Source organism: Heptranchias perlo, chromosome 9 (assembly GCF_035084215.1).
Source record: "Heptranchias perlo isolate sHepPer1 chromosome 9, sHepPer1.hap1, whole genome shotgun sequence".
Lineage (NCBI taxonomy): Eukaryota > Metazoa > Chordata > Chondrichthyes > Hexanchiformes > Hexanchidae > Heptranchias > Heptranchias perlo.
Genome location: NC_090333.1, coordinates 13,377,573 through 13,399,446, shown reverse-complemented (window position 1 = coordinate 13,399,446; position 21,874 = coordinate 13,377,573). Strand labels below are relative to the sequence as shown.

General features: G+C 46.1%; 1 protein-coding gene across 3 annotated transcripts in view; it reads left to right on the top strand.

Moving 5' to 3' along the window:
* The window catches only part of LOC137324958 (outer dense fiber protein 2-like), a 133,411-nt gene extending 125,499 nt beyond the window's left edge, over positions 1–7,912 (top strand). For 2 of the 3 annotated variants that reach the window (XM_067989650.1, XM_067989648.1), the window contains one exon: positions 2,934–3,181. In XM_067989650.1, the coding sequence (XP_067845751.1) occupies positions 2,934–3,134 (201 nt within the window). In that variant the 3' untranslated portion in view covers positions 3,135–3,181. Of the gene's footprint in view, positions 1–2,933; positions 3,182–7,561 lie in introns of those variants that run through there. The other variant, XM_067989649.1, reaches the window with a different exon arrangement.
* Positions 7,913–21,874: the final 13,962 nt, after the last annotated feature.

Genomic DNA, 21,874 nt, shown 5'->3' with positions numbered 1-21,874 from the left:
ACCAGTGTGGAGGTGCCTGACCTCTGTTCGATACATCTCCACACCAACACTGCTAAAATTGGGAACATGTCTGAGTGAGGGATTGAATTGGTGACCCACTACCACGTGGCATGACATGCACTGTACTGCTTTAAATGCAAAAAATAAATAGAAATATTATTTAACATTTCAAAAAATGTTGCTTGTAGGTTTTTTTTTAAAAAAGTATCTTGCATCAAAATAGTTAATGCATATTTATGGTTTTCACTTAACATAGACTACAAAATGTACTTCATCTACTCAATCATTCCTTGTAGTGATGTCATTTTTTAACATTTAGGGCATTAAATTATTACCACATGTTTAAAATGTTGAGAAAAACATCTGCTCTACTTTCTGTGCTTGGGAGGACTAGATAGTGAACCATTACATCTGTCCTTTGTAGATGCACATTTATCATGTATCTGACTTATGCTGTACTTAGCAACTTTGGGTAGTCATTTGCCTGCTTAACAACAGTGACTGTACTTCAAAAGTAATCCATTGGTTGTAAAGTGCTTTGAATGTCCCAAAGATGTGACAAGGCACTGTATAAAGAGTTACTGATGTAAACGTTCAAAGCTTTTAGTTCTGCTACTGATTTGAGAAAAACTTATATATATTTTGTTTCTTTATTCACGAGGGTTCACGTTCCACAGGTGAGGAGTATAACCAGGGAGAAGAATCCAAAAAATGCCAGTGCCTTTGAGAATTATTTTTTTTTACCAGAAGCCAGATTCTTCCTTTACCTGTTAGAGGAGCCCAGCTGGTGGCCATTCATCTGTTAAAAGAACAGAGTACAGTGTAATTGCTGCCTGAGCAACCTGTTTGCAATATGGTATTACTGCTCATATTTTGACCCCAGGAGCTCAAGAAATATTACACAAATATTTATGGCGTGTCCTGGCTTCATCTTTTGTATTTAGTGTTTTTTGATCTTGTGTGAATTCAGTTATCAATTACAGGGAATGATAAAATGGGAAAGACTCCTCCGGGCTGAGATGGTGGACAGTGGAGCCTTGTGAAAAGCAGCACATCACCAAACAGCCTAATCACAGGTCTTCCTCTTCTTTCCACAACTAATTCTCTGCATCCTAAAGAGCCACAGAATCGTCTTCCTTGGGGCCCTGAAGCTTTTTTCATGGTGTCACCACTGAAACTGGTTGCGCAAATGCCTTCACACTAAAAAGGAACTCAAAACATCAGGGCAATGGTCTTTATTGGTACATGAATTGGGAATGGGAGCAAACAATCAACATTACTCCAAGGTGACTCAGTGTCAGACAATGCTGCAGTTGTGTTTTTGTAAGCCTGTTCATACATTTCTGTATTACCTACATGAGACTTTGATCTTGGCAGTTCAAATGGTGTACATTGTGAAGAGGAACAGAGTCATCGATGCCTCTGATTCATGTTGGATGAGTCTTCTCCTACTCACCATGACACCACCCGTGATTTGTTGACAGGTCCCTCACGTGAATAGTGGCTGGAGAGCTGGCAACTTTGGGTCATAGTTTCAAATTTTGATGAACTGGCTTACATCTCTTGATAATTTTTGAGACCCAGAAACAGATCAAAAGAGGTGTTGTAATGAAGTATAAAATGCATTTTTTCAGTGTTCCATCCATGACAATTTAGTGCATTCCCAGATCATCCACATAGCTTCAGTGGAATCTACAAGACTTGCTCAATGAGGGCACTGGCTTGATGTACCTCTTCTTGGCTGAGACAGAAGCAATGATGTCAGATCACAAGATGGCTACCAGTTGGGGTCCTCTAACAGAGCATGGGAAGGGAAGAGTCTGTGCCTTCTAGGGAAAAAAAATTCTCAAGGGTATTGGCATTGTTTGGATTTTGCTACCTCATGATATTACATCAGGATTTCAGTCCCTTAATATCCTTTAATACTGTTAGTGCCTAAGTGGTACCTATTTTGAACACGGATATTCCCCACCACTTGCTTGTCATGTGCTTCATTTAGGCTGAATTTCCAAGAGCCTATGCACTAATCTCTGGTGTTGCAAGGGTGGATAAATTCTATTGAATTCAGTGACACCCACTGTTCAACAACTGAAAACAGAGTGTGACACCAGGGGCTCGAATTTAGCAGGCCTGCGGGTTCCCAGCGGGTGGTCCTCCGGGAGCGTGGAAAACGCGGACGGCTAATCGTGTGCGTCCCCCACGCGATCGCGGGATAATTGGACCGATGAAGCCCTGCTTCCGGGTTCTCCGCTCCCCAGCTGCGTGCCGGCCGGCTGCGCATGCGCAGTACCGTCGACGCGATGTAGGAGCTCCACTTAAAGGGGCAGTCTCCCAAAGCCCCTCCTGCTGCAATCAAGAGGTTTGAGACGATGGCTCAGCCAAGGGGAAAGGCTGCGCCCCGTTTTTCAGACCTAGCACTGCAGCTGATGCTGGAGGGCGTGAGGAGGAGGAGGGAAACGCTCTTCCCAGAAGATGGACGCAAGTTCCCTGCCGCCGCCACCAGGAAGGCATGGGCAGAGGTGGCGGCGGAGGTGAGCAGCAGGGGCAACACCCCAAGGACTTGGGAGCAGTGCCGCAAGCGCTTCAATGACCTGACTAGGTCTGGCAAGGTGAGTACACCAACGCACCCTCCCACATCCCGTCCCCACCATCACGCCAAACAGATCACAACCCCTCCTGCACAGCCACCACTGCACTCCATCAGCAATCCTCACAGCCACTCATTCACCATCCTCGCCGTGCACGCAAGTACCCACCGTCCCTGACCCCACCCGAACACTACCACACACCCCAATCCCCATGCAATGGGATGGGCACGTGGCCCACGCATCCTCCCATCCATCTGCGCCACGCTTAACCCAACCACACCGATGCTCGATGCGTCTCACGATGCAATACGCACCCACTCACACATCTGTGTTTTGCCTTCACAGGAGAAGAGAAGCAAGAACAATCGCGAAAGGGCACGCACCGGAGGTGGCCCGCCGCAAGTGGTGGAGCTCACCGACGCCGAGGTGGAGGCGCTCGACCTCGCCCGCACGCGACATTGCCTGTCGGTGGCTGATGGCGAGTGTGTCGCTGCCGAAACAGCCGGTAAGGGAAAGCTGACACTCAACACCCATGATCGCGAGTGACCGTATCATCACCTGCCATCAGGCACACTGTCAAGTTGGTCCACATGCCTCAAAGTGCCCTCTGTTCTCTTGCAGGTCCGTCTGTGTGTGAAGCGATCGAGGAGGGCGATTCATAGAGTCATAGAGTCATACAGCACGGATAGAGGCCCTTCGGCCCATCGTGTCCGCGCCGGCCATCAGCCCTGTCTACTCTAATCCCATATTCCAGCATTTGGTCCGTAGCCTTGTATGCTATGGCATTTCAAGTGCTCATCCAAATGCTTCTTGAATGTTGTGAGGGTTCCTGCCTCCACAACCCTTTCAGGCAGTGAGTTCCAGACTCCAACCACCCGCAGAGGACATGGCGGTCTCTGAGGGTGCATCGTCACATCAGAGCCAACCATCCACCAGCGCAGAGACACGCACCTCGGTGGGTCCCCCTCGCCAACTAGTTGGGGTAGCATTTGGTGAGTCACCACGCACGAGTGAGCATGAGCAGACCCTGGTGGCAGGGGCAGCCGCGGAGGGTCCGCGACGGAGGGAGCACTCATCTCCAGGCTCTGCTCAGCCGGACCCAGATGCTGAACCCAGGGGGCCACCAGTGAAGAGGAGAGTCGTCGAGGGGCACCAGCTAATTGCTGAGGTACTGGGAGAGGTGCCGCGCGCATTGTCCACAATAGCGCAGGCGATGGAGGAGTCCAACTCCTGCATGCGGGCATTGGTGGCGCAGGCACAGGAGGGTACCGGCGACACAGTGTCGCGGGTAGGTGCGGGACTGTCTGCGGTGGAGGACAGGCTGGCCTCCCTCGAGCGTCACGCACAGCTCCAGATCGAGTCCTTGCAGGCCCTGACAACGTCTGTACGGATTCAGGGTGAGCAACATTCCGCCGCCATCAACAGGCTGACGGATACACTAGGGGTGGCCTTGCAAGGCCTCACACATGCCATCCAAACTGCCGTCCAGCAGGGTGGAAGGGGTGATGTGGGCCGAGGCCAAGAGAGGGATGATGGTGACCGGGGACATGGAAGCGGGGACGCTTCTCAAGGCGCCCCCACGTCCCACCCGTCGCCCACCTCTCAACCAGTACCCACAATGGTGCCTCCTCTCCAGGTGGCCGAGTCTGCCCCTGCCCCGGTGCAGGAGGAGCAGTCTGTGGAGGTGCCCTCATGGGCACTGAAACCCAGGGGCCGTCCGCCAAAAGCATCTACCCGGTCAAGGCAAGAACACGAGCAACCTGCCACTACCTCTGCTGGAGCCACAGGGGTAGCACCACGTAGGGGTACCCGGAAAAGAAATGCAAAGGCGTTATAATCACAAAGGGAATACACCAGGGTGTCTATTAATTTGTACATTTTTTTTATATATAATGTCACATTGGAGATATTAAATACTCTATTCTCGATGTGGAGATGCCGGTGATGGACTGGGGTTGACAATTGTAAACAATTTTACAACACCAAGTTATAGTCCAGCAATTTTATTTTAAATTCACAAGCTTTCGGAGATTTTCTCCTTCCTCAGGCAAATGTTTCAAGAGCTCCTTGAAGCCTACGCATTTATACATATAGAACAATACATGGTGTTTACAGACTGCCCCTGCAACTGCCCGTTGCCAAGGCAATCACCGTGTTCAGACAGAGAGGTGTCACCTGCAGAACCCCCGAATACACATTCAACAAAAAAACAAACAGGGAAAAAAAACAGAGAAAAAAAACACAGAGAGAGGCAGAAACATCCGGAAGGCAGACAGAGCCAGCAAATGACCCATTATATTAAAAACAGATAACATTTGTTCGATGGTGGGGTAACGTGTAGCGTGACATGAACCCAAGATCCCGGTTGAGGCCGTCCTCATGGGTGCGGAACTTGGCTATCAATTTCTGCTCGACGATTTTGCGTTGTCGTGTGTCTCGAAGGCCGCCTTGGAGTACGCTTACCCGAAGGTCGGTGGATGAATGTCCATGACTGCTGAAGTATTCTCACCACTCCTGCCACCTCTCGTCCATTCTTCCGCGGCCTGTGCAATAGGTGCGTTCCGTGGAGGCCATCATGACGGCGAACACCTGCTGCCACCCATTGGGCACACTGCTGTGGGTGCAGGATTACTGACAACAGTCTTCAGTGGAGGGGGCTGGTATGGCCGCTCGCCTGTGCAGGTGAGGAGATGCGAGCGCCTCGCAGTGTGTGACTCTAGGAGAACCGTTGACGTATGAGTGCCTCCCTGGCCCGGCGACCATCCCAGTGAGTCGTGGTTCGGCGCATGGGTCGTCCACTATCCTCTGGCGCGTCCTCCTCCTCCGCCTCCTCCTCCTCCGCCTCCTCCTCCTCCTCCTCCTCGCCCTCGCCTTCCTCAATGTGGGTGGCGGGTGTGGATGGGGCCTCCTCCAGCGGCACCCCTCTCTGTTGGGCCATGTTATGCAGGGCACAGCAGACAACTATGATTCGTCCCACTCTGAATGGTGTGTATTGCAGCGCTCCCCCAGAACGATCAAGGCACCTGAACCGCATCTTGAGAAGCCCTATGGTCTGCTCAATTGTAGACCTGGTAGCAGTGTGGCTGTCATTGTACCGACGCTCCGGCTCGGTGATGGGGTTCCTCAGAGGTGTCATGAGCCACGTGTGTAGGGGAGACCCCTTGTCGCCGAGTAGCCAGCCGTTGCCGGCGTTGGGTGCCTGCAGGATGGGCGGGACGGCGGACTGCCTGAGGACGAAGGCATCGTGGCAGCTGCCGGGGTATCTGGCGCACACGTGTAGGAATCTCTGGCGGTGGTCACAGATGAGCTGGGCGTTCATGGAGTGATACCCCTTCCTGTTAATGAACAGCCCTGGCTCATGCGGAGGTGCCCGTATTGCGATGTGGGTGCAGTCGATTACACCCTGCACCCGTGGGAAGCCGGCCATGGCATGGAATCCAACCGCCCTCTCCATCTGGCTGCGCTCGTCCATGGCGAAGTTGATGTAGTGCGAGGCCCTGCGGAACAACCCATCGGTGACCTGCCTTATGCACTTGTGTGCAGAGGACTGACAGACCCCGGTGATGTCCCCGGTGGCACCCTGGAAGGAACCGGATGCGAAGAAGTTGAGGGCAGTGGTGACTTTGACGGCGACAGGTAAGAAGATGCTGCTTGGTCCATCAGGGAGCAGCTCGTCGTTAAGGAGGCTGCAGATGTCGGCGACTACCTGGCGATTGACTCTGAGCCTCCGTATGCACTGCTCCTCGGAGAGGTCCATGAAGCTGAGCCTCGCTCTGTACACCCTGTGCGGAGGGTAGTGCCTCCTGCGACGCATCTCTCTCTGCGGTTGCCCTCCCTCCTGCTGTGCAGGTGGGTGTGCCGCAGCACCGTGTTGGGGGGCCCCACGTCTTCGAAGCGGACGGCGTGGACTGCGAGGCTGCTGGGGCTGGTCATGCTGTTCGTCCTCCGACGATGTCAACGCACCACCCATCTGGCAGGTGTTGGTCTGAGGGGTTGTGCAGGGTAGGTGGGTGTTTCCTCGGACTGGGGCTGCGGTTTCGTGTCGGTCTGTCCTCTGGCTTGGCGGGGGGTGGTGGAGGGCAGGGGTTGCCCTATGTGACGCGGTGGCCTCCTGCGTGGGTGAGGGCTCTCCCCCGTGGAGCGCACCTTGGCACCTGCCACAGGCTGCTGGCTGCAACACGCCTGGTTGAGGAGGGACTGTTTCCCCCAGTGTGGGAAACTCACTGCGGGATTCCCACCAGCGGGGCTTTCGCGCGCATCCCCGCACGTCAGCGCGGTACCCGGAAGTGGCCGGGATTTCGTCGCGATCCGGTCACGTGACTGGATATCGAGATTTTCGGGGCCGCCCCGCTGGGAACCCACCGGAAACACGATCCCAAAATCGAGCCCCAGGTTCAGTCACACACTGAAAAACCTGCTCAGATCTTGCTGTTAAATCTACTACTTACAGAAAAAGAAGCTGGATTATAGAAGATACAGAGTTTGTTTTAAGGTTACGGTGTGAATATGAGATCAGATACTGAACAAATATCGCATATAGATTCAGCTTTATAGGATTGTGCAAGCCAGTTTAAGAAAACCCTTTAGATTTCATAAGAAATAGGAGCAGGAGTAGGCCAATCGGCCCCTCGAGCCTGCTCCAAAGTTACTTGCATAATGATTTTCTGATGAGTGCAATAATTTTTTTTTGCTGTACTATGAATTGTCGCCAAATTTTCTATCATATTCTTTATTTCCTCTCCAAAGATGTGAAAAGATGAAATTCAGAATGGTTGCCAGTGAATTACCAATTGCTTTGAAACCATTAAATCAGTCTTCACTTAATTTAAGTTTAGATTTTTCAACCAACAAAATATTACAAAAACAATCTCTAGAACTGGTAGGAAATAGAGAAAGTTACATTAAGCCACTCAAATTCTTAAATTTAATGAGGAAATTCGCTGAAGCTCACAGAATGAATCTTACTTTTTTAGACCGAGATGAGTCATAAAATGCATCTACAGGAGTTGAAGCTCAGTCTTGAACAATCTGAAAGTCAGAATCAGAGCATCCAGAATTACGTACAGTTTCTCAAAATGTCCTATGCAACTATGTTTGGAGAAAGCACATTAACAGAATTTCATGCTGAACCAACATTAAGATGAGTAACTTAATCGCCAAAGGATTTGGTGGAGTATTTCGTTGTCTATACACTCAACATTTGATGTGTTTGTTCATATTTTCCATAATTAAATGTAAAATAAACTTTTTTTAAATGAGGCTTATTAAAAAACATCACTGAAGATCATGGAAATTGTTTGATCAAAATTGTACTAATGTAGTCAATGTTTATGAATTAATATGCTTGAATATTTCAACATTGGTTTGAAATTGCTGTGCTGATGTGTAAATGAATTATTTTTGTTACAACAACTGTTTAATCTTGTTTTTAAGACAATATTTTTGATATCTGCAACTATGATCTTTTACCATTGTTCATTTATAACGTGTTCAAATATTCGTCCTCATTTATTCAATTTCCACATTAAAAATTAAGCCGCTATGCAAATATACAGGGAATCTACTGGGATACAATCTCTTCTACACATTTAGTGCCACACAGGAGCCATCTTAGCCGATCCCAGCCATATAATAGGTGTTGGCAAAGGGCTTCGTTCTGGGGTGCGCCATGGTCCGTTAACAGCAATTCATTTGATTGTCAGCACACTAGGAAAATATTTATCGTCGCTAAAATAATCCTTTACACTATTTCATTTGTGTAATTTTTGCAAAATTCTCTGAAACTTTAACAGAAAAATGTTTTTTTTGGAAGTTTCAACTTACTGTCAAGTCATCGAATTCAGCTACCTGTTAGTTATTGCATTTTATTGTCACGGCATTCAATTTTGTTCATCTTGGCCTGTATCAATTCTGTTGTCACATTGGTTGACCATTGATCCAAATGGCTCATCCTTCACTTTAGTCAATCCCAGCACATTGTTTCAAGATTTGGATCCTTTTCCGATGCTCAACACCTACACTAAATGTGTCTCCTCCTATCTCACATTTTCTTAACGTACACAGCCTCTTCCAAACTAAACAGTAGGTGTTGTAGTTCACTGGAAAGTGATCTTGTAGATTCAGATGGCTTCACTTGACAATTAATGTAAAGAGACGCTAGGATCCAATTTATAGGATCTAGCTCAAGAAAGTACTGTCGGCCAGAAAAGAGAACATGTACATGACCAAGCAGGGAAAATCTCCTTCCTGACCCTTGGTCCTGGTTGCTATGTGTGATATTGGCCCTACTGGAGTCTTAAAATCTGACAGCAGATGACTTGACAGGAACGAGGTCCAACCGCACGAGTTCACTATCAATGTGGAGACAACCAGATAATCTAAGATAGGTAGGGTTTCTAGGGCTTCCAAAAATCAGCTGAGGAAGCTGTTTTAAGTTGAGCCAGAGTGTTAGACAGTTTCTCAAGCTTCTGAATGTCCATATTTATTTATATATCTTCCTACTGTTTTCAGTATCCATAGTATTCACAATAAATACTTGGATTTATGTAGTGCCTCTAATGTAGTAAAATGTCCCAAGGTGCTTCTCAGGACCGTAACTAAACAAAATTTGACAATGAGCCGCATGAGATACTAGGACAGGAGACCAAAAGCTTGGTCAAAGAGGTAGGTTTTAAGAAGCGTCTTAAAGGATTAGAGAAGTGGAGAGATTTAGGGAGGGAATTCCAGATCTTAGGACTCAGGCAGCTGAAGGCACGGCTGCCAATGGTAGAGTGATTAAAATCGGGGATGCGCAAGAGGCAAGAATTGGAGGAGTGTAGAGACCTTGGAGGGTTGTAGGGCTGGAGGAGGTTACAGACATAGGGAGGGGTAAGGCCTTGGAGGGATTTGAAAATAAGGATAAGAATTTTAAAATTGAGGTGTTCCTGGCTCCCAATGTAGGTCAGCGAGCACAGGGGTGATGAAAGAACGGGACTTGGTGCGTGTTAGGATACAAACAGCAGAGTTTTGGACAAGCTCAAGTTTACGGAGGGTGAAAGATGGGCGGTCAGTCAGGAGAACATTGGAATAGTCAAGTCTAGAGATACAAAAGCATGAATAAGAGTTTTAGCAGCAGATGAGCTGAGGCAGGGGCGGAAACAGGTGATGTTACGGAGGTGGAAGTAGGCAGTCTTGGTGACGGAAGCTTATCTCAGGGTCAAATAGGACGCCATAGTTGCGAACCTTCTGGTTCAGCCTCAGACAATGGCCAAGGAGAGGGATGGAGAAGATGGCTAGGGAACGGAGTTTGTGGCAGAAACCGAAGGCAATAAGAACATAAGAAATAGGAGCAGGAGTAGGCCATAGAGCCCCTTGAGCCTGCCCCACCATTCAATAAGATCATGGCTGATCTTCGACCTCAACTCCACTTTCCCACCTGATCCCCATAATCCCTTGATTCCCCTAAAGTCCAAAAATCTATCGATCTCAGCCTTGAATGTATTCAACGATTCACAACCCTCAGTAAAGAAATTTCTCCTCATCTCGGTCTTAAATGGCCAACCCTTTATCCTGAGACAATGCCCCCTAGTTCTAGACTCTTCAGCCAGGGGAAACAACCTCTCAGCATCCACCCTGTCAAGCCCTCTTAGAATCTTATATGTTTCAATGAGATCACCTCTAATTCTTCTAAACTCCAGAGAGTATAGGCCCATTCTACTCAATCTCTCCTCATAGGATAACCCTCTCATCCCAGGAATTAATCCAGTGAACCTTCGTTGCACCACCTCTAAGGCAAAGTATATCCTTCCTTAGACATGGAGAACAAAACTGTACACAGTACTCCAGGTGAGGTCTCACGAAAGCCCTGTACAATTGTAGGAAGACTTCCTTACTCTTGTACTCCAACCCCCTTCCACTGAAGGCCAACATGCCATTTGCCTTCCTATTTGCGTGCTAACTTTTTGTGTTTCTTGTACGAGGATACCCAAATCCTGCTGAACACCAACATTTAATAGTTTCTCACCATTTAAAAAATATTCTGTTTTTCTATTCTTCCTACCAAAATGAATAACCTCACATTTCCCCACTTTATATTTCATCTGCCACCTTCTTGCCCACTCACTTGTCCAAGACGCCATCTTGGATGTCGGAGAGGCCTTGTAGTGCCAAAACAACGGGCGCTACGTGGCCCAATTTAGCGCCCTTTGTGTCCTCCTCACACTTTGGTCTTCCCAATATTTAGTTGGAGGAAATTTTTGCTCATCCAGTACTGGATGTCAGACAAGCAATGTGACAAATTAGAGATAGTGGAGGGGTTGAGGGAGATGGTGGTGAGGTATATCTGGGTGGCGTCAGCGTATCTGTGGAACCTGACATGTTTTTGGGTGATGTCGCTGAGGGACAGCATGTAAATGAGAAATAGGAAGGGGCCAAGAATAGATCCTAGGGGTCTCCAGAGGTAACAGTGCAGGAGCGCAGTCCCGCTCAGCTGGATGACGGAGGAGAGATATTGGAGGATGTTGTGGTCAACCACGCCAAAGGCTGCAGACAGGTCGAGCGGTGTGAGGAATCACATAGGATGTCATTTGTGACTTTGATAAGGGCCGTTTCAGTACTGTGGCAGGGGTGGAAATCTGAAGAGGTTTAAACATGGAGTTGCAGGAAAGATGGGCACGGATTTGGGAGGTGACAACACGTTCAAGGATTTTGGAGAGGAAAGGGAAGTAGGAGATGGGGTGTTAGTTTGCAAGGACAAAGGGGTCAAAGGTGTTTTTTTTGAGGAGGGGGGTGATGGCGGCAGATTTGAAGGGGAGGGGGAACCGTTAACAATATCAGCTAACATGGGGGCCAGGAAGGGAAGTTGAGTTTTTTTAAAAATTCGTTCATGGGATGTGGGCATCGCTGGCAAGGCCAGCATTTATTGCCCATCCCTAATTGCCCTTGAGAAGGTGGTGGTGAGCCGCCTTCTTGAACCACTGCAGTCCATGTGGTGAAGGTTCTCCCACAGTGCAGTTAGGAAGGGAGTTCCAGGATTTTGACCCAGAAACGATGAAGGAACGGCGATATATTTCCAAGTTAGGATGATGTGTGACTTGGAGGGGAACGTGCAGGTGGTGGTGTTCCCATATGCCTGCTGCTTTTGACCTTCTAGGTGGTAGAGGTCGGGGTTTGGGAGGTGCTGTTGAAGAAGCCTTGGCGAGTTGCTGCAGTGCATCCTATGGATGGTACACACTGCAGCCACTGTGCGCTGGTGGTGAAGGGAGTGAATGTTTAGGGTGGTGGATGGGGTGCCAATCAAGCGGGCTGCTTTGTCCTGGATAGTGTTGATCTTCTTGAGTGTTGTTGGAGCTGCACTCATCCAGGCAATTGGAGAGTATTCCATCACACTCCTGACTTGTGCCTTGTAGATGGTGGAAAGGCTTTGGGGAGACAGGAGGTGAGTCACTCGCCGCAGAATACCCAGCCTCTGACCTGCTCTAGTAGCCACAGTATTTATGTTTCCATTTGGTGGGAATGGGGTCGAGTGAGTAGGAGGTGAGTATCATGGTCAAGATGAGCTTGGAGAGGGCACGAGGGGTGATAGAAGAGAAACTAAAGAAAGATGCGAGTTCAAAGCTAGGGCAGGGGGGAAACTGTAGGGCAAGTTTGGGTTAGTGGGCTAGGGGAAGGGAGAGAAGCAGCAGAGGCAGCTGAACGGATGGTCTCAATCTTAGTGACAAAGTAGTTCATGAGCTCTTCGTACTTGTTTCACAGTATGCAAGTGCATGGGAAAACAATAATCCTGATGATTTTAGATACAATTGCCTTTGGGCCTACTTTTGCACTAGTATTTAGAAAGTGGAAAATTGAGCATGAGATTTATATCTTGATACAAATTAAAACATGGAGATCTAGCTCACATTTTCAGAAATGCTTTGAGACTTGAATTATTTACAACACAACTTAAAGAAATAATTTTAGTTAACACCAAGACTGACTATTTCCACCTGCAGAACATCGCTCATCTCTGCCCTTACCTCAACCCACCACTTCTGAAAATTCTAACTACGCCTCCAGACTCAATTTCTCTAATGCTTTCTTTGTTGGCCTCTCATCTCCAAAATACACAACTCAAATCGCCTAAAACTCCTCCACCTGCATCCTCACCTATTATCCCTGTCCCTAAACACATTGAATTAAAAATTTGTGTTTACAATTTCCTCCACAGCAATGGGCAACCCCCTGAAGCACTAAGTGCTCTTTTCCAACTTTGGCCATCTTTGCATTCCCCCCTCTCTCCACCAGCAGTGGTAGAGCCTTCAACTGTCTTGACCCTGAACGCTGATATTCTCTCCCTGAAACTCTCCACGATACTACTTATCTCCCCATGTTAAAGAGCCACCTCAAAACGAGCTTCATTGATCATGCTTTTGTAGCCTCTCCTAAATTATTATCTGCCTCAGTGGTAACAGTTTTGCCTGAGTCGGAAGTTTGTAGATTCAAACTCCACTCCAGGTCTGAGCACATAATGTAGGTTTACGCTTCAGGCCTGAGGGAATAACAGAGGTGCCAACTATCATGTAAGACATTAAACCCAGGCCATGTCTGCCTATTTAGGTAGATGTAAAAGATACCATGGCAATTTTTTTTAAAACTGAATTCTAATTCACAAACTGCCATGGTGGGATTTAAACGCACATTCTCTGGATTATTAGTCCAGGCCTCTGGATTACTAGTCCAGTAACCTAATCATTATGCTACCGTACCCACATACGGGTCTTAACAACAGCCCAGCTATAGTGCTGAATACCGGTGCTCCAGAACAAGCTGCACCTCTAGCCAAGGTGTTCCAGTACAGCTGCAAGAATGTGGAAAATTGCCCAGGTATGTCCTGTCCACAAAAAGCAGGACAAATCCAACTTGGCCATTTACCACCCTAAGCATACTCTCAATCTCCAGCAAAATGATGAAAGGAGTCATCGACAGTGCTATCAAATAGCTCTTATTCAACACTAACCTGCTCACCGATGCTCAGTCTGGGTTCCCTCAGGACCACTCTGCTCCAAAACTTACTACACCCTTGGTCCAAACATGGACAAAAGAGCTGAATTCCAGAGGTGAGATCAGGGCAGCATTCGACTGAGTGTGGCACCAAGGAGCCCTAGTAAAATTGAAGTCAATGGGAATCAGGGGGAAATCTCTCCAGTGGCTGGAGTCATACCTAGCACAAAGGAAGATGGTTGTGGTTGTTGGAAGCCAATCATCTCAGCCCCAAATCATCATTGCAGGAGTTCCTCAGAGCAGTGTCCTAGGCCTAACCATCTTCAGCTGCTTCATCAATGACCTTGCCTCCATCATAAAGTCAGAAGTGGGGCTGTTTGCTGATGATTGCACAGTGTTCAGTTCCATTCACAATTTCCACTTAATGAAGCAGTCCGTGCCCACATCCATCAAGATCTGGACAACATCCAGGCTTGGGCTGATAAATGCCAAGTAACACACAAGTGCCAGGCAATGATAATAGGAACATAGGAACAGGAGTAGGCCATTCAGTACCTCCTGCCTGCTCCGCCATTTGATAAGATCATGGCTGATCTGTGATCTAACTCCATATACCTGCCTTTGGCCCATATCCCTTAATACCTTTGGTTGCCAAAAAGCTATCTATCTCGGATTTAAATTTAGCAATTGAGCTAGTATCAATTGCCGTTTGCGGAAGAGAGTTCCGAACTTCTACCACCCTTTGTGTGTAGAAATGTTTTCTAATCTCACTCCTGAAAAGTCTGGCTCTAATTTTTAGACTGTGTCCCCTACTCCTAGAATCCCCAACCAGTGGAAATAGTTTCTCTCTATCCACCCTATCTGTTCCCCTTAATATCTTATAAACTTCGATCAGATCACCCCTTAACCTTCGAAGCTCTAGAGAATACAACCCCAATTTGTGTAATCTCTCCTCGTAACTTAACCCTTGAAGTCTGGGTATTATTCTAGTAAACCAACGCTGCACTCCCTCCAAAGCCAATATGTCCTTCCGAAGGTGCGGTGCCCAGAACTGCTCACAGTACTCCAGGTGCGGTCTAACCAGGGTTTTGTATAGCTGCAGCATAACTTCTGCCAACTTGTACTCTAGGCCTCTAGATATAAAGGCCAGCATTCCATTAGCCTTATTGATTATTTTCTGCTCCTGTTCATGACACTTCAATGATCTATGTACCTGAACCCCTAAGTCCCTTTGGACATTCACTGTTTTTAACTTTTTACCATTTAGAAAGTACCCTGTTCTATCCTTTTTTGATCCAAAGTGGATGACCTCACATTTGTCTACATTGAATTCCAGTTCTGCCCATTCACCGAATCTATCAATATCGCTTTGTAATTTTATCTTTTCATCTACACTGTTTCCAATGCCACCAATCTTTATGTCATCAGCAAACTTAGATATGAGACTTTCTATGCCTTCATCTAAGTCGTTAATAAATATTGTGAATAATTAGGCCCCAAGACAGATCCCTGCGGGACTCCACTAGTCACATCCTGCCAATGTGAGTACCTATCCATCATCCCTACTGTCTGTCGCCTTTCGCTCAGCCAACTTCCTAACCAAGTCCGTACTTTTCCCTCAATTCCATGGGCTTCTATCTTAGCTAACAGTCTCTTATGTGAGACCTTATCAAATGCCTTCTGGAAGTCCATATAAATAACATCCATTGACATTCCCCTGTCCACTACTTTAGTCACCTCTTCAAAAAATGCAATCAGGTTTGTCAGGCACGACCTACCTTTCACAAATCCATGCTGGCTCTCTCTGATTAACTGAAAATTCTCGAGGTGTTCAGTCACCCTATCCTTAATTATAGACTCCAGCAATTTCCCCACAACAGATGTTAGGCTAACTGGTCTATAATTCCCTGGTTTCCCTCTCCTTTCTTAAAAAGCAGAGTGACATGTACAATTTTCCAATCCAGAGGGACAGTTCCTGAATCTAGAGAACTTTGGAAGATTATAGTTAGGGCATCTGCAATGTGCTCACCTACTTCCTTTAAAACCCTGGGATGGAAACCATCTGGTCCTGGGGATTTGTCACTCTTTAGTGCTATTATTTCCTTCATTACTGTTGCTTTACTTATATTAATTTTATCGAGTCCCTGTCCCCAATTCAATATTAGTTTTCTTGGGATTTCCGGTATGCTATCCTCTTTTTCTACTGTAAATACTGACGCAAAGTAATTGTTCAACATGTCCGCCATTTCCCCATTGTCAATGACAATATCCCCACTTTCAGTTTTTAATGGGCCAACACTGCTCCTGACCACCCTCTTTTTCCTAATGTAACTATAAAAGTTCTTTGTATTGGTTTTGATATCCCTTGCAAGTTTCTTTTCATACTCTTTTTATAGCTCTTACTATCTGTTTTGTGACCCTTTGTTGATCTTTGTATCTTTCCCATTCGCCAGGATCTGTGCCATTTTTTGCCTTTTTGTATGCCCTTTCCTTATGTCTTATACTGTCCCTTACCTCTTTAGTTGTCCATGGCTGTTTTTTTTGGCAAGTAAAGTTCTTGCCCCTCAGGGGTATAAACCGGTTCTGTATCACGTTAAATGTTTCTTTAAACATTTCCCACTGATCATCAGTCGTTTTACCCATTAACAGATTTGCCCAGTTTACTGTGGACAGTCTCTGTCTCATCCCATTGAAGTTGGCCTTACCCAAGTCTAGAATCTTAGCAGCTGATTCACTTTTTTCCCTTTCAAACACTACATTGAACTCGATCATGTTTTGATCGCTATTGGATAGATGTTCGCACACAGTTAAGCTGTTAACTCAACCTGGTTCATTACTCATTACTATATCTACTATGGCTTTCCCCCTTGTTGCCTCTAGGACATACTGCTGTAGAAAACTATCCCGGACACACTCAAGAAATTCACTACCTTTCTGACAGTTGCTAGTCTGCTTTTCTCAATCTATGTGAAGGTTAAAGTCCCCCATTAAGACCACTATGCCTTTCTTACACGCTTGTCTAATCTCTGCATTTATACAATCTAGCACTTCAGAGCTGCTGCCAGGGGTCCTATACACAACTCCCACTATAGGCTTAGATCCTTTCCTATTTCTCAATTCAACAAGAGAGTCCAACCACCTTCCCTTGGCATTCAGTGGCATTACCATCGCTGAATCCCCACCATCAACATCCTGGGGGTCACCATTGACCAGAAAACCACCTGGATCAGTTACATAAATGCTTTGAGAGCAGGTCAGAGGCTGGGTATTCTGTGGCAAGTGACTCATCTCCTCACTCCCTGAAGTCTTTCCACCATCTACAAGGCATAAGTCAGAAGTGTGATGGAATACTCTCCACTTGCATGGATGAGTGCAGCTCCAACAACACTCAAGAAGCTCGACACTATCCAGGACAAAGCAGCCCACTTGATGGCACCCCAACCACTGGCTTAATCATCTACTCACTTCACCATCAATGCACCGTGGCCGCAGTGTGTACTATCCACAGGATGCACTGCAGCAAATCACCAGTGCCTCTTTCACAGCTCTTCCCAAACCCATGACCTCCACCACCCAGAAGGACAAGCTCAGCCGGTGCTTGGGAACACCATCACCTCCAGGTTCACCTCCAAGTCACACACCATCCTGACTTGGACATATATCACCATTCCAACATCGTCATTGGGTCAAAATACTGGAATTTCCTACCTAACAGCAGTGTGGGTGCAGCTTCACCACATAGACTACAGCGGCTCACCACCGCCTTCTCGAGGGTAACTAGGGGTGGGAAATAAATGCTGGCCTTGCCAGTGACGCCCACATTCTGAGAATGAATTTTAAAAAACCTCAAAGAACAGGATTTCTGGTCAACAATTATCCCTCAAAAATGGATTATCTGTCTTTCATCTCATTGTTGTTTGTGTGACTTTGCTGTGCGCAAATTGGCTGCTGCATTGGCCTTAAAACAACAGTAACTGCACTTCAAAAAGTAGTTAATTGGCGGTGAAGTGCTTTGGGATATCTTGAGGATGTGAAAGGCGCTATATCAATGCAAGTTATATACAAAACAGCAAACATGCTGACAAAAACATTGATGAATTTTTGAGAAGAGTTGGGAAATTAGAAAAAGAATAGTGCTTCCCAATCCAGTCATTATCCCTCTTTGCTAAAAGAAGAATTTATCCAATTCCATACTGAATGCTTTAACAAGGTCAATACTTAATGCATTAAGTGGTAGTCTAAGATGAGGATGTGAAGTGAAGAATTATTCCTTATCCAAAGCTTAGCTTGCGGCTCAGTTGGTGATCACATCCTCTAATTCTACTTTTCATGTTAATGGTGGTCTTGTTTGTGTTGCTGATACTGTTGATTAATTTTCTTCTATTATTTTCTCTTAGTCTTTGACCGACTAGACAGAAATCACTTGAGTAATAAAACAACATCAATAAAAAGCAAAAAACTGCAGATGCTAGAAATCTAGAAAATGCTGGAAACACTCAGCAGGTCTCAGGCAGGATCTATGGAGTAAACAGGCAAGTTAACATTTCAGATATGGACCCTTTGTCAGAATTAGAAAATGTTACCAACGAAATTAAAAGATCTTAACATATGAAAATCTGGGACAGGAAAAGACCAACTGGTCCATCTAGCCTCTCCCATATGGTCATAATTCCTCATGTATCACAATACAGAATTCCCTACCCACCTGGAGCCACGTAGCCTCCTGGAAGAGGTGAAAAACTAGATTAAAAACCCAGAACAATTTGGGGAGAAACAATCTGGAAAATTCTTCTCTGACCTCTTTAGGCGACCGAATCTAGTCCAGGAGACCATATTGACATTGACTTACATTATAGGGTGCCTACCTCTTGTATCTCCGTCCCAGTCGAAAACAGGTCCAGCTTTGTCTTGAAGGAATGGTTATACCCCATTTGGAGTATTGCATTCAGTTCTAGGCACTGTACCTCAGGCAGGATATATTGGCCTTGAAGGGCGTGCAGCACAGACTCACTAGGATAATACCGGGACTAAAAGGATTAAATTATGAGGATAGGTTGCATAGACTAGGCTTGTATTCCCTTGAGTGTAGGAGATTAAGGTGTTTAAGATGATTAAAGGAATTGATTGGGTAGAGGGAAACTATTTCCTGTGATGGGGAGTCCAGAACAAGGGGGCATAACCTTAAAATTAGAGCTAGGCCGTTCAGGGGTGATGTCAGGAAACAGTTCTTCTCACAAAGGGGAGTGGAAATTTGGAACTCTCTCCCCCAAAAAGCTGTTGAGGCTGGGGGGTCAATTGAAACAGAAATTGATAGATTTTTATTAGGCAAGGTCATTAAGGACTACGGAACCAAGGCAGGTAGATGGAGTTAAGATACAGATCAGCCATGATGAAATGAAATGGCGGAACAGGCTGGAGGGCCTGAATGGCCTACTCCTGTTGCCCACGTTCCTCATGCAGCAAATCAGTGCCCACTGCACGAGCCAGCAACCTGTTCCACAGGTCCACTATTCTCTATGAGAGGAAGAACCTCCCAACATCCAGCCTAGTTCTGCCCATACGTAATTTGTAAGCATGACCCCTGGTCCTACCCAATCCATCCAGTTGAAATATTTTGTCCATGTAACCACTACCTAGTCCCTCTCATTATTTTATACATCTTGATCAAATCACCCCTGTCTACGCTTCTCTAAGATATACAAATCCAGTTTTGTAAACCTATCTGGGTACTACGGAGTTTTAAACTGGGAATTAATTAGGTTATTTTTCACTTAAGAGATAAAACAAGGACAAAGGAATCCTAAGAATTTGCTAAATTGTAGTGAGTTTAAAGCTGTGGCGTTTTAGCCATTCTGATATGTGAGGCTCTCAAATATATATGTGAGGAGGAAGCTGCTAATTAAATTTACATTAAGTGCTTAAGTATATTAATGCCTGCATACATATGGTTTCTGTTGAGGTTCATAAAGAAACTCCAGTTCATTTGATTGATTTATTTTTGTATCCAAAAGCTTGAAAATGCTTATTGACTGGCACTCAGCGTATTCTTTACAAACTCATTTGGCATTAATTTAGATGAAAAAGTGACATGGATTGGTACCTGTGCTGAAAATAGATTGTATTGCTTTATCCAAGAGGTTTTGGCTCTCCTCGTAGCTGTTAAATGCCAAAGTGGGTGGGTTGCCTAAGATATATTGTTTTTTTTTAACGAGGGAGTACGTTTATTTTTGAAATAAATGGATTTAGATGCATTTGGTTGATGGGCAGGGACCAGGGACTTAGGGTAAATGGGTGAAAAGGTTTACCACAGGGATCAGTAGTGGGTCCACTTTTATTCTCAGGATCTATAGATGATTTGGGCTTGGGTATGGGGAGCACAAACTTGAGATTCGCTAATGCTACAGAGATAGTGGGTCTTGCAAAAAGTGAGAAGAACTGTAAAGGAAGGCATAAACAGATGAGCAGAATTAGCAGACGGGAGGCAGATGCTCTTTAATGTGGCTCGAAGTGTGATGTTATACATTTTGGGAGAGAAAACAAGGAATGGGAGTATACACTCGGTGGGGAAAAAATGACAGTGTGGATGAACATAGAGACCTAGGGATTCAAATACATAATTCCCTGTAAGTTTGAGTCCAGGTAGATAAAATCATAAAAATGCCAGCAGCATTCCATGTTCTATAAATATGGACGTGGACTATAAGAGTGAAGAAGTAATGATAAATTTGTACAGGGCAAATGTTAAACCATAGATAGAAAGAAATAGTACAGCTTTCACTCCCTCAGGACATGCCAAGGTACTTCACAGCCAATTAATTACTTTTTAAATGTTGTCACTGTTGTAATGTGGGAAAACATGGCAGCCAATTCGAACAAGGGCCCACAACAACAATAAATGACCAGACATTCTGTTTTGGCGATATTGATTAAGGGATAAATGTTAGCCAAGATACTCGGAGAACTTGCCTGCTTTTCCCTGAATAGTGCAAAAGGATCTTTTATATCCCTCCGGGATGGCAGTTGGGAGCTCAAACAGTTCCAAGGGATCTTTTATATCCACCTCAGAGAGCAGACTTGGTTTGAAATCGCATCCTCCAGCAGTGCATGGGGAGGGTTGAATTACACCCCCTTTTCTACCTGCCCCTTTCTTCCCTCCCCCGTTTCCCTCTGACCTTCCTCAGGAGAAGAGGAAGAGAAGAAAAGAGAGGAAGGAGAGAGAGAAAGAAAGAAATGCGAGAGAACAAGGGAAAGGAAAGAGCAGGGAGAAAGAAAGAGAAAGTGGAGAGGGAAAGGACAAAAGGAGAGGAGAGAAAGAAATAGACGGAGGGAGGAAGGAATGTTCAAGGGGAGAGAGAAAAGAGAGAGAGGAGAGAGAAAATGGAGGGAAAGAAAGAGTAAGGAGAGAAAGAAAGGAAGGAGAAAGAGAAAGGAGAGAATGAGGGAAAGAGAAGAGAAAGGAAAGAGAAAAAATAGAGAGAAAAAGAGGAGACAGGAAATGAGAGAGAGAAAATGAAGAGAGCAATATTCACCCCCACAGACGGTCGACTGCTCCCTCTCTGCAGTCCATCATCTCATAGACCCTCGTCCCACAGGCTCTGCAAACCTTTCTCTGAACCACAATGGATCTTGACCAGGGTGAGCAAACTGAGGAAAGGGGCAAGGAAGGAAGGGCCAGAGCTGCGACTGAGGGAGCTGGAGCTACAGGCAGGATCCAGTCTCGCACCAGGGAGTCCCTCACACACACACGCACACACACACACACACGGCACAACACGGTTACACCAGGGAGTCTCACACACACACACAGGGCAGAACACGGTTACACCAGGGAGTCTCACACACACACACACACACACACAGGGCAGAACACGGTTACACCAGGGAGTCTCACACACACACACAGGGCAGAACACGGTTACACATACACTGACCTACAATACACTTTTATTACCTGTGCAATGAGACAGAGACAAACAGCTTAAAGATACAGAGACACTGACCAACCTGACTGTAGTAGCACATGCAAGGAGCAAGAGAGAGAGTTACTCTCTCTTTCAATGGGTCTGCCTCCTCTGATATGATGTGGAGATGCCGGTGATGGACTGGGGTTGACAATTGTAAACAATTTTACAACACCAAGTTATAGTCCAGCAATTTTATTTTAAATTCACAAGCTTTCGGAGGCTTCCTCCTTCCTCAGGTGAACGTTGTTGGAAATGAAATCCTCGAAATGAAATCGCATTTATAATTCACAGAACAATGCTTGGTGATTACAGACAGTTTTTTCAACTGCCCGTTGCCAAGGCAATCAATGTGCAGACAGACAG